We start from the raw sequence: 20,894 nt of genomic DNA on the forward strand, positions 1-20,894 counted from the left end.
GCCCCCACCGTGGCTGTGCCGGGGCTCTTGTGCGGGGGCACTTCTCCTCCCATGAGTTATTCAACCGTGGAGTTTTATTTTTTAATTATTATTGTTATTAATTATTGTGGGTTGGCTTTTTAAAATTATTATTGTTATTATTAATGATTTATTTCCAGTTTGGGGAAAGCCAGGCTGCCTCCACCTGACCCTGGCTCTGCCACCATCCACAGCCCGGGCGAGCCACTGCCTCAAGAAACTAAAAGATACTTTTTTTTTTTTTTTTAAAAAAAAAAAAAAAAAAAAAAAAAAGGAGGGGGAAAAAATTGAGAACTTTCCCCCGACCTCATATTATAGCTAAAAAGGCAAACAAGTGTTAACAAACAGGAGCTTTTCCCAGTTCCCATCCTGGCTGATTTGGGAGGAAGGCTGTAGTAGGAGCATCCTCCTGCCACTCCCTCTCCAGGGTTTGGGGTTTTTGGAGTTAGATTTTTTTTTTTTTAATTCCCAAAGCCCTGCCTAGCCAAAGCCCTGCCTAGCGGGTTTTTCCCCCATTTTCACTCCCTCCTCCGGGTCACCTCACTCCAGGTTCATCCAAAAGCACTCTCCAGGTTCATATCCAAAAGCACAGCTCGGCCACACCAGACAGGCTTCCTCCCCTCAGGGGGTCGGGGAGGGTTATACATATATATATATTTTATTTTTTCTTTTTTTTTTTGTTTAGGATTTTTTTTTGTTTGGTTTCGTTTTTATTAATTTTTAACTCTTTCCAGTGAATGCTTTTCTGTGATGCTTTTTTCTTCACCCCTGCCCAGCCCCAGTCCTCTCTCCCTGTTAGTGAATGGTGTTTTTTCTCTCTCATGTGGGGATGTTTGTGCTGCGAAAAAAAAAAAAGGAAAAAAAAAAGAAAAAAAAATTAAAAATAAACTTTAAAAAAAAGCAAGTATGAAAATAATTTAAAAATTTTAAGAAACACACACAAAACCACAGAAAATAAAAATTAAAAAAACAAACAAACAAACAAAAAAAAAATCGAATGTAGTGTTTACATTGAAGCCACCATTTTCATGACCAATCCTCCGTCATTTCTACTTTGATTAGTAACCAGACGTCTTCACGGTTTCACTTTTACGAGTTACCTTTGCTGAAGAAGAGCAGTCACACCTGTTTAAAAGAAAATGAATAAAGAGGAAACTAAAAAAAAATAAAAAATATTATATATATATATATATAAAGCGCCAGGTCTTTCTAAGCCTTTCTATTACCAATCAGTGAGGTTTCTGTGATATATTACACACTGCCAATCTCTTTCTCTGACTAATGGAAAAATTCATGTGTAGCTCAATAAAGAGAATGTTTGTCTGTACCCCGGGCTCTCTCCTCCCGCGCCTCTGCTTGCTTCTTTTCCCCCATGCATGCCTTCCTCCTTCCTAAGGGAGGAAGAAAAAGTACTAAAAATCACCCTTTGGGAGGATTTGCTGCTGGTAGCACAGGCAGGAGGGGCTGAGCTAAGAATTGCGTGTAAATCTTGGGAAGTGGTGCCTGGAAGCCCTTCCAGACGGTTCAGGTTGCCTCAGAGCGTCACCAGGAGGAAAAATCCCCCCAGGCAAGAAAATATTTTTATTTCTTTTGGGAATGCAAACCTAGTCTTCAGGGTGAGTCCTGTGGCAATATCAGAACCCCCACAACGTGCGAGTCTTCCCCCCCTAAGATACAGAGGAAGGTTCTCCAAGAGAGTTGAGTTTTTCTCCCTGCTGCAGGAGCAATTCGGGGTTTGTTTGGGGTTTTTTTTCTCACAGTTTGGGTTTTTTTCCCTCATTCTCCTTCACCCTGGGTCCCCCAGCTCCCACACACGCTGGTGCCAGGTGCCGTGATGGCAGGTGGGACACTGGAGAGCCGGTCGCCCCTTGGCGCAGCCCTGGCACAGCCTGGGGCCGGGCTGGTTTCCGGGCACTGCGCTTGCCGTCCCCTCCCGAGCCACAGGAACGCTTCCAAACCCCACGGGGCCACAGGGCCCATCAGCAAACCCGGCAAAGGGGCCATGGGGAAGGGGCCCTGGCAGCCAGCACCCCCACCTCGGCTTTACGCCGGGCCACCCATCGAACGCCGTGCGCGGTAGGGACAGCCGGTGAGAACAGCTGTCCCGTCACACGGCAGCATCCCCTGACCAACGTGTTTTCTTGAAGGTTCCTGCTGTTCACAGCCATCCAGAAGTAGCTCCTATTGGCACTGGGGAAGTCAATCAGGCTTCTCCTCAGATGACCTCCCTTTGCAGGGAAGCTGAGCCAGCCAAGAGGCCACCACTGGTCCATGTGCTGCTCTGCACAAACCAGCCTTTCATGGCTGAAGTAGGTCATTTTGCAACGGTGCCGCAGGCAAGGATGCCATCCAGCGACCGGCCAGGGCCTGCTCCCAAGGGAGCAAGGGGAAGAGCTGCTGGGAAAAGGTGAGGAATCCAACCAGAGGAGGAGTCAGGCCAGAAGGAAGAGCCCCAGAGTGTCTGAAACATCCCCAGCCCTCCTTGGTTCAGTTCCAGGAGCATCCCCCAGCCCGCGCAAGCCAAGCAGCCCCTTTACTCATTGTTCTCGCAGCCCTGGGGCAAGGGCTTTATGAAGGACAGGCTCATGGCATCTCCCTCCCCACTGATCTGCTGCCGGGCAGAGGACGGACCCCATAGCAGCAGCCCTCAGCATGCAGAGGGCTGGTGGCTGAGAAGAGCCACCTCAGTGGTACCTTTCCAGGTAGGATTTTTTTTTTAACGCTGAAATTTGGGGTGGCCAAGATGTCACACAGCTCCCAGAGCACCAGAAGTAGGTGGAGGTGGCTTGTGCACCACTGCTGCCCAGCTAAGCCCCAGGGAACCAGGGGCTCTTTATCTTCTGTGTTTGAGGAGGGAAAAGGAAACCTCTTCAGGGCAGAGCTCTCCCTCCCAGGAAGGTGGGCAGGCTGGGAGATGACACACCAAGCTGGTAGAGGACTTGCAAGCCCAAAGGTAGGTCAAAACCTGTCCTGGCTGCAGGTGGCCCCTCTACTGAGATGAAGGCAGGGTTATTTCGCATTATCATGTACAAAATCTCCCAGAAATGCAGCAAGGAGGAGGAACTCAAGGAAACCCAAGATCCCCCTGAGAAGGATTTCTGTGCCGTTTCCTCCCCTCCTGTCTGCACTCCCAGGGGTACGTCGACTCTACTGCTTCAATAAAGACCCAAACTCTATATTGTTCACACGTACAATAGCTCTCATCCCTTCCGCATGCTGCCAGACAGTTCAAAACCCCACTTTATTTTTACAGTCCCTCGAGACACAATTACTCTGCTATTTCCATGTTCACAGCACGACTGAATTCCAGTAGCAATTACCGCTCTGTAGTACGAGGCTTGCAAAAACATTCTTAAACCCTGTGTTAGGCAGCTGTGCTCCCTTTCACCACGACAGAAAGGGGAACCAAAGGGCACCAAAGTGCAGGTGCTACATTTACAAACCAAACACTCCTCAGGAACAAGAGAAGTCATACTAGAGAAACTTCCAAACAATTTCCAACACTGACCAAAATTTTATTTTTAACAATAGAAACAAAACAGCTGTGCTCTGAGCAAAACCAAACGTCTCAAAAATTGCTTTCAAGTTTACTAATAGCATTGCAAGGTAAGGCTTCCCAAAGAGTTTTATTGAAATAAATTATTTTCACCTAACAATTGATGCAACTCCTCTCATTAAATTCATTTTCAAATGTCCTAAAAACCAACAGTAAAAAAAAGTTACCAACAATTCTAGATAATACTGGGCTCCTTCTAAAGGACAGTGATTCTAAAACTTACTCTTCAGAAGTTTAAAAGTTAAGTCACTGCCATTTAAAATTCAACTATGCAAGCTAGCGTCGGCGGCTCCGAGCGGATCTCATGTCAAACATTGTTCAGAAAAATCAGAGGTGAGCAGGTTGGGCAGCAGCCAGCCCAAGGTCCAGCTGCCCCAATTCCTCCAGTCTTTCTGAATAAACTCACAGTGAAGTTGTGGGGTTAAAAATGAAATAAAAAGCAAGATATCGGAGCTACCTCCATGAAGTGCCATCCGTGTTGCTCTGGAGTCCAGAACGGACAGGTTTTTTTATCATACTCCCTTGGCTTACGGTAACACTGAATTGCAGGGGCTGTAACCTCACCTCATGCCCCCTCTTCTTCATTTGATTCCCTTCAGTCTCTCATTTGCTTCTGGCCATAAAAGGCAAAGGAAAATAGTGCAGCCCTGGGGAGTGAACAGTCAGATGTCTGCCAGCACAGAAGAGCCCAGCAATGGAACTATTTTATGCTGGAATCGATGTGAATCCGTGCTTCTCTGCACAGTTCACGAATTCATTTTTTTCTGCCATTATGTAGCTAGAGAACTTCATCCAGCCTAGGAACCGACTTCCCAACGGTGCTACCCCAGCCCTACCCCTTGCTGCTGACATGAACAGGGACTGGAGTGGGCACCTGCTCATCTAATGCAAGGTTGGCTGCAAATTTCTAAGCTTTCTTCCCTCTTGGAGTAACTGTCCCTTATCTCGAGCTGAACATGCTTTTCCCAGCCTCTGCTGTGCAGTCGGCCTAATACCTCATGCTAGCTGCAGAAATCGTGCCCGTGGTTTAGAAATTGCCTTTTGAGGGGATCAACGTCACATAGAAAATATTACCAAAAAAGGTTAATTTGTCAGCTGTCCAAACATTATTAAACCACATGCTTTATACAGCAGAGAGGCAACCAGCTCACTCAGCAGCACAGCTAGCTGAACTCTGAAGAGACACTCTCCTGCTGGTATAGAAAGTGCAGGGGGGGGTTTATATTTATTTATTTATTTAACTTTGCTCACGAGGAGGAGGAAGGGAGGGCAACGAGCGCTAAGAGTTTTGCTGCATCTGAAGTCTCCGTTCGGCGGCGGCAGCGAGCATCCTGCGACGCAGGGTGACGGGATCGGTGGACGCTCCCTCGGGCGCAGGAGAGGGCTTCTCTGTGGGCAACTCCTCGTCAGAGGTTTTGTTTAAATAACGTCTGCAAGATGAGAAAGGAAAAGAGAGGTGAGCAGAGCCTGCCTCATTTTGGCTCTGGAAAGTACTTCACTGGTACACAAAGTAAGGGAGTGTGCAAGGCACATTGGAAAATACCTTGATAAAAGCGCCACAAGCTACATACTAAAAAAATAAAAAAGCCCATATAACCTATGATAGACTTTGCAGAGTTGGCAGAAGCTCTTAGTTTTTGTTCAAGATCCTTGTGCCAGTGTGGGAGCCAGTTCTAAAGGCAGGGACTCTACTCTTAACTCAGAGCCATTCACCAAGTCTGCAGGCAAGTCACTGAATCTCTCTCCCCGTTATTCCACCACTTGTAAGACACTGGCAGCATCTACCACCAGAAGTTACTCCCTGATGACACGAGTAAACGTCTGACAGAAGGGGCACTATGGCTGCAAAGTGTGAGGCAAGGCAAAACCACAAGGAAGCAGCTGCCAGAGCTAACAACCCAATGAATTTTTACACTTAGTGACAAAATAGAGTAGATTGTAATTCCACAGCTCTTCAGTGCAGGAAGGGAACCAGTAAAGCAGAAAGCAGAAAGTCAAAAATACTTTGTCTCCCTAAATTACTTTTTCAAACATCAAGGAAAAAGTATTCCAGGAGCAAGCCTATTTATAGACAAACTCTCAAAAGGTGTCATACCCCCAGTTATTTACATGAAGGCATTTCAGCGTGAAAAAAAAGAAAAAGAATGTAGGTAGCCTGATAACACTAAGGGATGTATAACTTAGTGTAGTTTGTAGTCTCCATGTGATACAAAGAAAGGGACATTTGTTACAAACGTTAGAAAGTTTTCTCTACATCACTAAAGCACCTTCCCTTCTCTTTTTCATCAGCAACTGGATGCTAGTAAAGTTCACCAACACGATTGGAACACACGTGGAAACACGTAGTTTCTACTTCTAACACTTATTACTAGTTGGGCTAAAAGGAACAGTTAAAGTTGGCTTCTCTCTCTTCTGTAGCGTTGACTTGCTGGCCATGAGCTCCCCTGGCGTGCTTTAGTAAGCTGTCATCTGTCAGCTCTATGCTGCTTTGTTCTTGAGACACTCACTGTGTTTGGAACCAGTGGTGCCTGACGGTAACTGCAGCTGGAGCAGCAGAGGCCGTGTGGGCTGACACCTCTGCCAGGAGACAAGCTGAAGATGACTAGAGGACTCAACATGCAATGCACTCTCACTTCTTATAGGCTCAGACTAAAGCCCATTGAGGCTGCAGAAACCACCCTCTGATTTCAAAGAGCTTTGGAGCAACCACTTAGGAAGATGCGTACACGTTGTGACACATGACACTATCTCAGAACTGGTTTTATCTGCGATGGTTGGCATCCTGAGCCAGCTGTAGCAGATGTATTCATTCCCCTTACTACTTTTTGCATCAGCCCAGGCTCTCAGTCATTATAATCCATCTGAAACTCATTCTGGGGGACTACAACTGAGTGGCCAGGATGGAGTTTTAGGAAGGAACATACTTTCTAGCTTGCTGCAACAAGTCCTCCTTCCGCTGAACCAACATACGCTGCCTTTCATCAGCTGACTTTGAAAAGCGACTTCCCCTGGCCTCAAAATCTTCTGCTTCACTATGCTCTGCTTCCATTTCACTGAATTCCACCATTTCATCCAGTCTTGAGTTGAGTTCAAGTGGCACTCTCTCAGTCTAAGAGAAAAGGAAAAGGCATAAGTCATTGCAAAATTTGCTAACAGGGCTTCTTTGGATCAAATCAAACAAGCTACAAAGAACTGTCAGTTTTGGAAGCACTGGAAGAAACTAGACTGTCACCTGCTGTACCCAACTCCCTTGGGCTCCTTTGACAATCCCAGTTAAAATACAGAACAAAACTATTTCAAAACATGTTCAAAGAGCCTGTATTCTATAATGCTGTATCTTTTATGCCATGTTTGAAAGTAATCTCAAAGACAAACATTAATTACTCATAACTAATGCTCTATGAAAACAGGGCGTTTGAAATAGTCTGATTCTGCAGCTGACTTGACAAGCAATGCAGCAGTAAAGAGTTGAAAAAAGCAGAAATCCATATACTAAGGAAAAAAAATAGCAAAGAGTATGTGTGCTTGAGAAGGGAATTTATGAGGTTTCAGTTCACCAGGTTCTGCAGCACCCAAATTATCGTGTATTTGGGCTGCCAGAGCAAGGCTGGCAACTGTCCCACGCACGGCGTGTCAATAAAAGAAGCTGGCAGTCTTGCACATAGTACATCTTCACCCTTGACAGCTGGCCGACAACACTAATGTGAAAACTGAGCTGATGAATGATGACACCGGCGAACTAGCATAGGTGAAACAGCATATCCTGATCACATCCTGTCATATCCGATCAGATCAGCTCTGCGATGGAAAAGCAAGATGTTACTAAGCGTGGTAGCGTCAAGAAACAAATCACCTCAATGACAGGCTTAAGGGTTTAGCCCTCATTTGGTATCCCAGAGGATTACTCAAAGAAGGATGCATCAGAGAGGTATTAGCCCAGTCAGCTCCTACTGCCTAGTTTGGGGCCTTCGGTGGAGCGGCGGCAGGCGCGGCGGCAGGCGGTGGCCCCGCGGGGGCCCCGCTGCTCGAGTCCCAGCAGCTCGGACTCGGCAGCATCGCAGCGTGCAACGCACAGGCTTCAGCAGCTGATGAGCAAAACAAGTTGAGTCATTCCAAAGCCCTAGAGACACACCAGTAACGCCATCTCCCCGACGCAACGCCTTCAGAGAGCAAAATCCAAGGCAAATGTCACTTCCCATCAACTAGGTGAACCAAGCAGGAACACCAGGGCGCAAGCAGAGCAGCACAAACACCGTGACCTCAGAACACAAGGACACGTGTTCAGCCTGACCCAGCAAACACGGCAGCAGGCTGGAGTTTACGGCAGGGCTCCCCAAGCACCACACTCATGTGCTGGGGTAAGGCGGCGGGTGCTGCTGGGCTGCTCAGAGCCACGCCACACCCGACGGGAGGAAGCGAGAGCTCAGCAGCATGAACCCAGGGACTGTGCTTGGGCCAAGACGATCTTGGCAGACCCAGAGGAAAAGGTACGGAGCAACCTGATGCTGCTTCCCATTACCACACAGGTGGACACGGAAAAGGGAAGCTCTGCTGGGTAAAGCAGTCAGGAGGGCACTTGTTATGGCTGATGTTCAGAAAAGATCACTTTGTTTTTTCCCCCTCTCTGGCCCATCTGTATCAGAAGATGCAAGCCAGCTCCCCCAAGGTTCTGGTTTTTTTCATAACATTATGAAGATGCAAAAATCAATACCCAGAGCCCATTCCTCTATCTGAGCACAAGAATGATTACTGGGGAGGTTTTAGAGACAAAAATACCAAAACAAATTGCAGTAATGGTTATGACGAGCCTCAGTATGACAGCAGATCTCACATGCAGAAAACCCAACACTACAGAAACTGCTCCTCCTTCAAGCTCCAAGAGAAAGAGTTAGTTTCATGAAAGCCATGTGATGCCTCAGAAGTGTCTCTAAATAGAGTCACCCAGCACTTCAGCAATGACAATAAACTGGATTCTTGGAGGAGGTGGGGGGCGGCACAGGCAAGAGCTGCACCAGGCAAGCTTCAGCTTTGTAACAACAGCTTACTAGTTAGGTCTGAGCAGTCCTACCCAGACTCCACCCAGGATTACATAAACAGATAAACAGACAAAAAAATTTAAAGGATAATCTTTAAATACATTTTAGCACATGAAAATACAAGCTTGCAGAAAGCAGATATAGCTGCTCTGGGATCTGTTCTTACAGGGAGTAACAGCAGAGCCAGAAAAGGGGAGGGAGGGCAAATATGCTAGGGATGGAGCTGGAGCTGCAGAGCGTCAAGCACAAGGCTGGAAGCATTAGCATTTCAATGCCCAACTGGAGAACAGTATGTGCACAGCATCCTGCTAAGTGTACAGGCCAGGACTGTTAGAAGCTGTCAATGTTTAGAGCATTATCACCCAAACCTTTAACACGATTTATACCATGATGGCACTCAGACATATCTCTCCACTACTCTTACATTATGTCAGCACTGACACCCCAAAACCACAAGCTACATTTGGCGAGGGGAGAATTCAGTCCTTATCTTTATCTTAAGACCTTTAAATTCTACACAGAATTAAATCATCATATGACGTATGGCACAGAGGAAAACCAACGCTACTCATGAAAAAGGGTGCTTTTATTTGAGCATGTTAGTTCCCCTAAGAAGTGTTATTTCCAACAAGCATAACTCCAGTGGGTCTGCCACTCACTTGGTGTTGGAGATCTACAAAGATGGGTATATTGATTTAAAAAAAGAAGAGATGGACAGCTTGTAAACTTGCTCTAAGGCTGCAGCACAAAGCAACTAGAGCTGCCACGGTCTCTCTCAGGGACCGTGTCATAAGGTGTAAGGTTACATCCATCCATCCACTATTTGGAAATTCAAGTCTCACCTAGAGGAGATGATAATGGCTTATTATGTCCCTTCCCACTTGTATTTAAAAAGCTTTAAAAATCAAGCACAGCCTGCTGAAGTAGCTTGTTTGCTGTTAGACCTTTGCACACCGACAAGAGTTTGACTGACTACAGCAACATATTCTTCTGGCAAGAAGAAAGAGAACATCTATAATATGACAAGTACTCAGTTAAAAATTGAAACAAAAAAAATCAAAGACACAAAAGTGACAGGAGTTTCCTAGAGGAAGGATGCTCCTAGGCTCACAAGTCTTTTCTCAACTGAAATACTATCAGTAGCAAGGAGATAAGCATGTTTTACTCCTAGGGAGATCTCTGTAGCCATGTAACAAGAGTGATCAGCTTGTCTGAAGCCAGCCAAAGTTAACACTAAATGCACAAAGCGTGAGGACAGCAGCAACCGGAGTTTCCATGGCACTGCCCGCAGCAAGTTTCAGTGCATGGCAGTCTCGGTCTCCCACTTCAGCCTTTACCTATGAATCCCATTTGGCACAGTAAATATCCATCCAGTAAAACCTGCACAGAGGCCACCAGTTCACCCCACCACACAGAGCCACCAGCAATCTGAAATTCACAACTGTTCACATATTTCCAGGCTATCACTGTGCTACTCTACAAAAAAAAAAAAACAAAACATTCTTCATCCAAACTGCCACTCGCTCCAATGAAAACACACCATCTGAGCAAAGTGCTTAGCTGTAATTCAAAGCAGGAAGACTTCACTGTCAAGAGAGCATGTGCTCAATGACATGACGTATCACTCTCACTTTTTTAAGTTCTGTAGAAGGAAGGACAGAGACACAGGTAGTGCTGGCTGGAAGGAAAAAGGTGAACAGCTATAAAATCATCCAAAGGGGGATTTGAAGCCAGTACCAAGGTAAGAAAAACTAGTTAGGTACCATTTGTAGAAAGAGGTTTTACTCATAAAGAGCAGGGAAAATGCCACCAAAACCTTCAAGTTAACCCAAACTAGCAACTAAGGAGTTGCTAAAGCCAGATCAATATTTTCATTCCCACAATTCTGTATCTCCTATATCAGGCTTACTAAAAACCTGCACCAATCCCCACCACCTTTTCTTCAGCCTCAACTGAGGTTATCAAAACAAGTGAAAGTTCTGTCTTGCAGCCTGCTAACAAGGGAACTGCCACAGTTCAATTTCAGGTGAGTAACAGGTTGGCTATTCAGGTTATTAAAGGCTGCAGAGGCAGAATGTCACTCACCTCACAAATTCACTCTCTGTGTCCTGGTTTGAGAGTGGTAGGGTTTTTGGTAGCAGAGGAGGGGACTACAGTGGTGGCCCCTGTGAGAAGCTTCTCGAAGCTCCCCCTGCTCCAAGTCTGACCTGCCCCTGCACCAAGACTGGGCCAATTAGCAATGGTGGCCACATCTCTGCCATAACGTATTTAAGAAGGGGAACCTGGGAGGAGTGGTGGGAGTTGTGAGAACATCTGTGCAAACACCCAGGTCACTCGAAGGAAGGAGGAGGTGGGAAGTGTGTTGGTGCACACCCCCCCTGTATCCCATGGTGAGACAGCAGGGCCACCCCCATACCCACTCTGCCCCTGTGGGGGTCACCCACGGAGCAGATACCCATCTGCTGCCTCTGGGGGCCCCACGCCCACTCAGTGCCCGAAGATGGCCAGGACCCCATGGGAAGATGCCCTGCTGTTGTAGTTCAGTGCTGGGAGGGCTGCAACACACAGGGGTGACCCACACACCCATGGGACTCACTCATGTGAGAGTTGGTTAGTGGAGGACTGTCTCCTGTGAGGGGCACCCTCCTGGAACAGAAGAGGAATGCCAGAAATTCCTCCTCTGCCCTGAGGAGGAAGGAGTGGGAACCCCCCTTCCCTGCCCCTGGCACTGCTGGTGGGGAGGAGATAGAGACAGCGGGCCTGGCAAAGCTGAGCCTGGGAAGAAGGGAGGGGTGGGGGAAGGTGTTTTCAGGATGTGATAATGCTGCTCATGGTCCTACTCGATGTGTTAAGTGCTGGTTTGTTAGCATCTGTATTATGTTCTTTTTTTTTCCCCCCAAGCCTGGGTTTTGCCCATGCCTTGAAGGAGAAGACCATCCCTCCCTGTCCTTATCTCAATCTCCTGGGTCTTCTGCTTTCCTCCTTCTCAGCGCTGGCAGGGGAAGGGGGGAGTGAACAGCTGTATGGTGCTCAGTTGTCCTCTTAAACTCAAACCACAACACTATGCCAGCAGAAAGGGAGGTTTCTAAAACAGAAACCCTCACCGTTTTGCTACTATATTCAGGGAAAACAGAAGTGGAGTGAGACTTTATTCTACTCACAGGTTATTCTTTTTTTCTTCCTGCCACATTTCAGCTAGCACTAAACCCTTAGTGAAGAACAGCAAAACCCATTATTGTGCTTTACATGTAAAAAGGTTGTTAATCTCTTGGTCTTGTTTTGTATCCCACTCCATTCACATCAAAGCTCCCATGACTCCAAGTGCTTCCTCCAGAAAACAAAAGAATTTTTATACCCATAAGAGAAATACTACTCATTTTAAGGAAGTGTCTGGAGACATACAGAATGGGAATGGGAAAAAGGGGAGGAGCAAAGCATTCTGTTCTTCATATTGCATAGATGGGCATAGGCCTGACCAGACATGAAGAGAGACATGATCTTTTTCTGTTCTTTCTATCACTTGAGAGCACTTTCCTTCAAGGAGGAAAAAGAAAAGCACAGAGATAATTGTTTACAGGAGCACCATGCTAAAGCCTCACTTTAGTTGCCTGACAGTGTTAGTTCTGGTGTGAAACACAAGGATGAGCTGCCGTCAACCTGACCTGATACGGAACCTAACACACTTACCTGTCCGTGCAGCTTCTAATTGTGCTTTTTGCCCATTTTTATGCCAAATTACCTGTGTGACAGTTTCAGTATCCTCCTGATCAGTACTGTGCCGTTCCACAGAACTGTTCAATGCAGGTCTAATGCTATCTGCACGCTGAAATGCAAACATCATGGGTTTAATACAGTGTGTGAAATGGCAAAACGACGAGTTCTTTGAACACATTCAAATTCTGCCCTCTACAACGTCATGCGTTATGTTCAATTTAGAAACAGATAAGTTAGCAATAAACAGACTGCGCTGTGTTGAAAGAGAATTCTCTCTGCTTCCCCCCCCACAGACTCCAGATAGCAGTACTATCTGATGTGCACAGAACCAGAATTCAATATTCTTATGAACAGAAACATTGTCCCCAGACTGCTTTACTGAAATCTGCTATCACTAATTAACAAGGCATTAGTTTGCCGGCTACTTTCTTTGCAGAAAACCTTCCTAAGTGGTACAATTCAATTATCTGTCAGCAGAGAAATCAACTGGAAATGTTCTAAAGGGTGATCAAAAAGATCTGCTTTAACTGAGCAAATATTTGTCTCTAATCTAGCTAGGACATTTTCAGTACATTTTTGGTACCTGACTGAATATACTGCATTTACAGAGATTTAAACAAAGGAAAAACAAAAACTGAGCGTTTTTTTTACTAGAATTTGGGCACTACTGTAAGAAAGCACTCCATGTGTCCTGCAGTCCAGTCACATCAATCAGGGGGAAGCTATAGAGCATGGGTGACAGACTCTAAATTTCCTTCATGAAGAAAATACCCATTGTTGTGATTTAACCCCAGCCAGCAAGTAATCACCACTCAACTCCCCCTACCCTAGCAGGATGGGGGAGAAAATCAGAAGGGTAAAAGTAAGAAAACTCATGGGTTGAGATAAGAACAGTTTAATAACTGAAATAAAATAAAACCAATAATAAATTGTAATGAAAAGGCAAATAAAAAAAGAGAAGTAAAACCCAAGAAAAACAAGTGACACAAGAGAAAAACAGTTGCTTGCCACCAACCGACCGATGCCCGGCCTGTTCCCAAGCAGTGGCCCCCCGGCCAGCTTTCCCCCCAGTTCATATACTGGGCATGACGTCATACGGTGTGGAATATCCCTCTGGCCAGCTGAGATCAGCTGTCCCGCCTGTGTCCCCTCCCAGTTCCCTGTGCACCCCCAGTCTCCTTGCTGGCAGGGCAGCAGGAGAAGCTGAAAGTCCCCGACTTAGTACAAGCACTGCTCAGCTACAACTAAAACATCAGCGTGTTACCAACACTATTCTCCTCCTAAATCCAAAACACAGCACTATACCAGCTACTAGGAAGAAAGTTAACTCTATGCCAGACAAAACCAGGAAAATATCCACCCCTTATTCTATACCACCTACGTCATGCCCAGGTCTCACACTTTCCAATACAGCCCAATTAATCACCCTGACCTTTCCCATCCTTTCGTATACACAGAGATGTATCACTCCTTTAGTCCACGGCCCACCCCTCTAAAATGTCTGCTGAGTTCATTTAGTCCATGACTTTGGGCTCCATCTGTGATAACAGTCCTTCAGGGCAAGAGGGATGGTCTGGGGTGTTGGATTGCTGCATGCTGAGGCCAATTCTGGTCCCACCAAACTTAATTCTTCATTAATCTGGATGGTTCTTACTGTAATACTGTGGATATGGCATACAGCAACCATAGTAGCAATGGCATAAGGTATTACACAGCAATTAATATCATACAATTCAAATAATTGGCTATCCTTACCCAAAATCAAATCCCCCTGAGGTACACATTGGACTTCCCAATCCTTCCACATTACCCACCAAGTACACCCAGGTCCTTGAGCAAAAGCAATCCCAGGGATGGGTTTGCCTTTGTCTATTTTTTTACATGAACTACAGGGACTTTATCCCCTTCTACAGTATACAAAAGTTTTGATTGGGCAGGGCCTGCTTGACTGCCAGATCCCCTCGTGTTGACTAACCAAGTGGCTTTGTGTATCTCAGTGTTTAAAGTCCCACTCCCCATTGCTCAGTGGAGGCTTTAAGAGCCCACTGGATCGTTCAGTTTTGCTGGCAGCTGGTGCATGACAGGGGATGTGATATACCTGCTCAATGCCATGCTCTTCGGCCCAGGTGTCTATGAGGTCATTTTGGAAATGAGTCCCGTTGTCTCTTTCTGGGGTGCCATGTCACCCCAAGACTCACTTTTCAAGGCCCAGAACAGTGTTCCAGATGGTGGCCATGGGGCACAGGATATGTTTCCAGCCATCCAGTGGTTGCTTCCACCATTGTAAGCACATGGCACTTGCATTAGCAGGTTTGCAGGAGTGTGATACAGTCAATCTGCCAGGCCTCCCCACATTTATATTTTAACCCTTGTCCTCCATACTACAGAGGCTTTAAACGCTTGGCTTGCTTGACTGCAGTACACATTTCACACTCATGGATAACCTGTGCGATAGTGTCCACAGACAAGTTCACCCCTCCATGCCAAGCCCATCTATATGCTGCATCTTTTCCTTGATGGCCAGGTTCTCCAGCTGGGCAGCAAGATCTTGCCACAATGTGGCAGCCCAGATGGGTTTGCCCCTGCACGGACAGTTGCTCTCCTTCGACTGCTGCAGCCACCCCCACAGGGCATTCGCCACCATCCCTGAGTCAGTACAGAGATAGAGCACTGATGATTTTTCTTGATCATCAGTATCTAAAGCCAGCCGGATGGTGTTCACCTCTGCAAACTGACTTGATTCACCTTCTCCTTCAGCAGTTTCTGCAAATTGTCATATAGCAGCCTTCCACCTCTGGTGCTTTCCCACCATATGACACGACCCACCAATGCACAGGGCATATTGCTTCTCATTTTCTGGCAGTATATTAAACAGTGGGGCCTCTTCAGTACACATCACCTCCTCCTCTGGAGACATTCCAAAATCTTTGCTTTCTGGCCAGTTCCTGATCACTTCGAAGTTTCCTGGGCAACTGGGGTTTCCTATCCAAGCCCACTGTGTGATCAGTGTGACCCACTTTACTCCATGTGGCATCCGTTGTGTGGTGTGTAGAGGGTACCCTCCCTTTGAACATCCAGCCAGTCCAGCACCAGCAGTCGGGGTGCCAGGAGGAGCTGTGCTTCGGTCCCAACCACTTCCAAAGCAGCTCAAACCCCTTCATATACTGCCAATATCTCTTCTTCAGTTGGGATATAACAGGCTTCAGATCCTCTGTATCCCCAGCTCCAAAATCTCAGGGGTCAGCTTTGAGTCTACCCTGGTACTTTCTGACAGAATCCAGGTAGGGCCATTCTCCCTGGCTGCAACATGCAGCACATTTTTACATCTTGTTCTGCCCAGAATGGCCCAAAAGCTACTGCACGAACTTTCTGCTGTTTAATTTGTTCAAAGGCTTGTTGTTGCTCAGGGCCCCATTTGAAAGTTTTTCTTCTGGGTCATTTGATAGAGAGGGCTTATGATCAGACAGTAATTTGGAATATGCAACCTCCAAAACCACACGACACTAAGAAAGCTTGTGTTTCCTTTTACTTGTTGGTGGAGACATAGCTATTTTCATTGATCAGATCTACTGGGATCTGACAACACCCATCTTGACATTTTATTCTTAAAAACTGCATCTCCTGCACAGGTCCCTTGACCTTATTTTGGTTTATGGCAAAACTGGCTTTCAGAAGGATTTGGATTATTTTCTTCCCTTTCTCAAATACTACTTCTGCTGTATTGCCCCACATGATGATGTCATCCACATACTGCAAATGTTCTAGAGCTTCACCCTGCTCCAGTGCAGCCTGGATCAGTCTAAGGCAAATGGTAGGGCTGTGTTTCCACCCCTGAGGCACACCCCTCCAAGCAAGAGCAAAGCGTGGCCTGCACTCTGCTGCCAAATGGATTGAAAAAAATTTATTAGTGATATCAATTGTGGTGCACCACTTGGCTGCCTTTGACTCCAGTCTGTATTGAAGCTCTAGCACGTCTGTCATGGCAGCAACTGGCGGCAGCATGACTTCATTCAGACCACAGTAGTCTACTGCTGGTTTCCACTCTCCATTAAACTTTCGCACTGGCCATAAGGGGTTGTTAAAGGTTGAGCAAGTCCTGCTGATCACCCCTTGGCTCTCCAGCCAACAAATGAGCTTACAGACAAGAACCGGGGAGTCTTGGTTGGTGTGATATTGCTGCCAGTGCACCGTTATGGTAACGATCGGCACCTTTTGTTCTCTGACCCTCAGCAACCTCACAACAGAAGGATCCTCCAAGAGACCAGGCAAGGTGGACAACTTCAGTTTCCTCCAAGGCAGCTATACCAAAGGCCCCCTGGTACCTTCTGGGTCCCTGAAATACCCTCTGCTGAGACAGTCTATGCCAAGGGTGCACTGGGCCACGGTGCCAATCATAGTGGGGTGTTTTTGCCACTCATTTGCAGTCAGGCTCACTTCAGCCTCCAACACAGTCAGCTCTTGGGATCCCCCTGTCATGCCAGAAATACAGATGGGTTCTTCACCCTTATAGTTTGATAGTATTGGGGTACACTGTGCACCGGTGTCCACTAAAGCCTTATAATCCTGTGAGTCTGATGTGCCAGGCCACCAAATCCACACAGTCCAGTAATCCCAGTTGCTCCTTTCCTCCACCTGGCTGAAGGCAGGGCCATTCTAGTACCGATCATAGTATTTCCTACTCACAACTTGTAAATATGAATCGGAAGTCCCTTCATTAAGGTTAGCCCTTCTACTCTGTCTGGGGAACTGCCTACTGGAGGCGGAAGCAACAATCTTCCTGGAAGAATTCCCTTTTGTGATTGGTTTTCCTTGCAACTCACGTACCCGTGCCTCTAGAGTCACAGTAGATTTCCCATCCCACTTCCTCATGTCCTCTCCGTGGTCACGCAGGTAAAACCACAGGGTGGCCCGTGACATGTATCCTCTATATCCTCTCTCTAGAGCAGAGGAACGCTTACTCCTAACAGCTGAGGTCCTGGTCCGTACAGGTGGGGAGTAGCCCATATCCTCTTTGAATTGCTGGAACTCCTGAGTCAGTCTCTCCACAATCCAGACAGCAGAGAAAGGTTGACTTTCTTCATATTGCCGGAGTTGGACAACCAATTCATGCACTGTTTGTTCCTCTACCCCTTTCCTCGTCATTACTGCCAATGACTTGGCACAGAACCGTGGTGCACTCTGTACAAAATTCCACCACATAAATACTGTGCACCTGACTTCATCTGGATCTGTGGATAACTGCTTGTTGTTCACGGCATCCTTAATCACCTCCAGCATAGCTAATTCCCTCAGGTACTGGATACCTTTCTCCATGGTGGTCCACTTGTCTGGGTGACATATAACATTGTTCTTGAAGGGGTACCCTTCCTTCACACCTGACAGGAGTCGCTTCCAGAGGCTGAAGATTTGTGGCTCTTTTACAATCGCTTTGTCAACACTCTCTTCCCTACAAAGAGATCCCAGTCGCCTGACTATGCTACCCTCTAATTCCAGGCAACCAGCCCCATTATCCCAGCATCGGAGCAGCCAGGTGGCAATGTACTCGCCTGAACGGCGACTGAAATCTTTTCGCATGTGTTGTAGCTGAGTCATGGATATGGATCGGGGGGCTACCCCCTCATTTATGAGTTCTGCTTCTTCTTCCTCCTCTTCTTGTGAAGAGTAGTCTGCCTCATCCAGAAGAGTTTCTTCCCTTACTAGGTGAGTTGACTTTTGCTTCCAGTATTTCTTCTTGAGTGAAAGGGTGTCTGATGCCAGAACAGGTTGGTTCTCTGGTTCAGCTGCAATCCCTGTTGTGGGAGCCGGAGTAGCTGCAGTGCCTGCTGTGGGGGTTGGAGCAGCAGCAGTGCCTGTCGTGGGGGATGGAGCAGCCTGGAGGAGAAGAGGAAGGTGAATGAGCAGGGGAAAGTTTCCTCCCCTTGTCTCCCTCACAGATTGGCTCTCCAAGGAGAAAAGGTAAAAGACGTAGTAAATAATAGTTTCCGAGAGATGGCTCCCAAAGTATGAAGATCACAGCAGAGTTCAGTACAAACACTAGATTAGTCCCACAACCAGTGATTTTATCATATCGTAAGTCACTGTTACACAGTACATCAACACAATAACCTCAGTCCAGTCCCCAGAAGTCATAAACATCACAACAGGGAACATATACAGCAAGTAGGGTGTAACATAACACAACTCCGAGAACAAGCACAACAACTTTGAGAGCAAAGAAATCAACGTTGTGACCAGCAACTATCAAACTAATATAATGAATGCTTGTAACAAATTTGTTTTAACATACTCTGGTCAGATCTGTCATTATCTCAACCTTCGAGCCCCATGTTGGGTGCCAAAAAGGACTGCCATGGTTTAACCCGAGCCGACAGCTAAGCACCACACAGCTGCCCGGGTGGGATAGGGGAGAAAATCAGAAGGGCAAAAGTAAGAAAACTCATGGGCTGAGATAAGAACAGTTTAATAACTGAAATAAAATAAAACCAATAATAAGTTGTAATGAAAAGGCAAATAACAAAAAGAGAAATAAAACCTAAGAAAAACAGGTGACACAAGTGAAAAACAGTTGCTTGCGACCAACCGACCGATGCCTGGCCTGTTCCCAAGCAGTGGCCCCCCAGCCAGCTTTCCCCCCAGTTCATATACTGGGCATGACGTCATACGGTGTGGAATATCCCTCTGGCCAGCTGGGATCAGCTGTCCCGCCTGTGTCCCCTCACAGTTCCTTGTGCACCCCCAGTCTCCTTGCTGGCAGGGCAGCAGGAGAAGCTGAAAGTCCCTGACTTAGTACAAGCACTGCTCAGCAACAACTAAAACATCAGCGTGTTACCAACACTATTCTCCTCCTAAATCCAAAACACAGCACTATACCAGCTACTAGGAAGAAAGTTAACTCTATCCCAGCCAAAACCAGGATACCTGTATTACAAATGGATACTGCTAAAGCACGCCTGAGACCCATCCTAATACATTAAAAGGCCTTCTTCTAAGGGCCACAGCAAGGAACAGATGTGTGTATCTCAATCACACACCCCTGAGGGACATCCCAGTCAAGTCAGATGTTGCAACATGGAGATACAACATACACTAGACTGCCAAAACTGTTTTGGTGCTTCCGACTGAAACATCTTCCTACAGGTGAAGTCTGAAGAAAAATATTGCATTAAGCTAAGCTGGATTCACCAGTGCTTCAACTTACCTCATTCCCCTCACTCACTATTAACAGCCTCAGTTCTGTGGTAAATAAGAAAGTCAAGTCATTTTAGGTGCACGGTCCTATGACTTACCTGTGTGGGAAAAGGTACCTGGATACGCCCTTCTAGGATGTTGTCAGTGGTAATCTCTACTGAACGAGTTAGCTGCAGATCCTGTAGAACTAAGTGATAAGGAACCTGAGGGAACATCTCCTGAATCTGATGGGCCTGGAGAAAGCAAGGTTTATACAGTCAGTATCAACAGTAAATAAAAGTTAACTAGTATGTATCTCAACAGAAAGAGATTAAAAAAAATAACAGTTCAAAGATGCTGTTTATACGATAACCCACACATAGAAAAAACAAGAGAAAGAAAACTCATGCTGGCATGGACTTACAGGGCAATATTTTGACTCCATTGAAGCCAACAGCAAAACTGCAACTCCTACGGAGACACCATCATGGTCCTGACAATTTAGGTTGCTGAACAGTGCGTGTAGATGCACAAAAAAGCTTCCCAACCCTCTTTATATGACAGCCTTTTTAATAAAGATCTACACAAAACCCATGTGAGTGACAGAAAGTTAGAACAACACTGAAAAGAAAAATAATTTTCCTTTATCCCAGGCGGGTTCCAAAACGGTACTGGTAAGGACAAGTGGAATGAGTTTTAATAACCTACTCTCTCCAGACACCCTGCCTACAAACCAGTTTAATAGGGTGTGAAAGCTCAAGTAAATTAAACTGAGATATTAGGGAACTGCTACTATTGAATTTCAAGTTATTCAAATAGTATTCAAATTAAACAGGTAAAAGCAAGAGAGCAGATAAATAATATTCTTTTAGAGTAACAGCTAGACTTCACTAAACATTAAAATATATATTTTTAACTAATGCTGAAAGTTTAGGGGAGGCGGGGGGGGAAGAATGAGAACAGCAGTAAGAAGAAAAGAAAGGTGGAAGGAGTTTTGAGAGCAAAGCAAAAACTGTGCACCAACTGACAGGGGGTTCAAACACAAACAACTACAGCAAACCTAACTCTCCATTGTACCAGCCTCTGACCAAAACAACTCATTTAGCATTTCAGTCTCTGGCCTCTCCCTCAAAATACTTCCCTAGGTTTTTATTCAGTAACACAAAGGTGAATTTCACTTATTTTCTATTAAAAATGTGTAACGCTTTAATAGTTTGCTAACCTGAGCCTTTCCATTAAAGAGGGCATTTTAATATAAGTTGCTACTATACTTTTAATAATACACAATGCTAAGAGATCATTACTCACCCTTAACAAAAGCCCATTTGTGTCACTGTGTCCAGTAAAAGACAAACTAAACTGATCTTAGATGGAGAGTTGCTGCATATTTAACTGGCAAATCT

General features: G+C 46.0%; 1 protein-coding gene across 3 annotated transcripts in view; it reads right to left on the reverse strand.

The window, feature by feature from the left end:
- Positions 1–3,536: 3,536 nt before the first annotated feature.
- Positions 3,537–20,894, reverse strand: part of AMFR (autocrine motility factor receptor) — a 35,168-nt gene continuing 17,810 nt past the window's right edge. The window contains exons 10-13 of one of the 3 annotated variants that reach the window (XM_026856625.1): positions 19,611–19,745; positions 12,350–12,433; positions 6,499–6,683; positions 3,537–5,004 (exon numbers count right to left, since the gene is read on the reverse strand). In XM_026856625.1, coding sequence (XP_026712426.1) covers positions 4,854–5,004; positions 6,499–6,683; positions 12,350–12,433; positions 19,611–19,745 — 555 coding nt within the window. In that variant the 3' untranslated portion in view covers positions 3,537–4,853. Of the gene's footprint in view, positions 5,005–6,498; positions 6,684–12,349; positions 12,434–13,477; positions 18,196–19,610; positions 19,746–20,894 lie in introns of those variants that run through there. The other 2 variants (XM_026856626.1, XM_026856624.1) reach the window with 2 other exon arrangements.

The sequence above is a fragment of the Athene cunicularia genome, assembly GCF_003259725.1.
Source record: "Athene cunicularia isolate RWA chromosome 11 unlocalized genomic scaffold, athCun1 chr11_part1, whole genome shotgun sequence".
NCBI classification, from domain to species: Eukaryota; Metazoa; Chordata; class Aves; order Strigiformes; family Strigidae; genus Athene; species Athene cunicularia.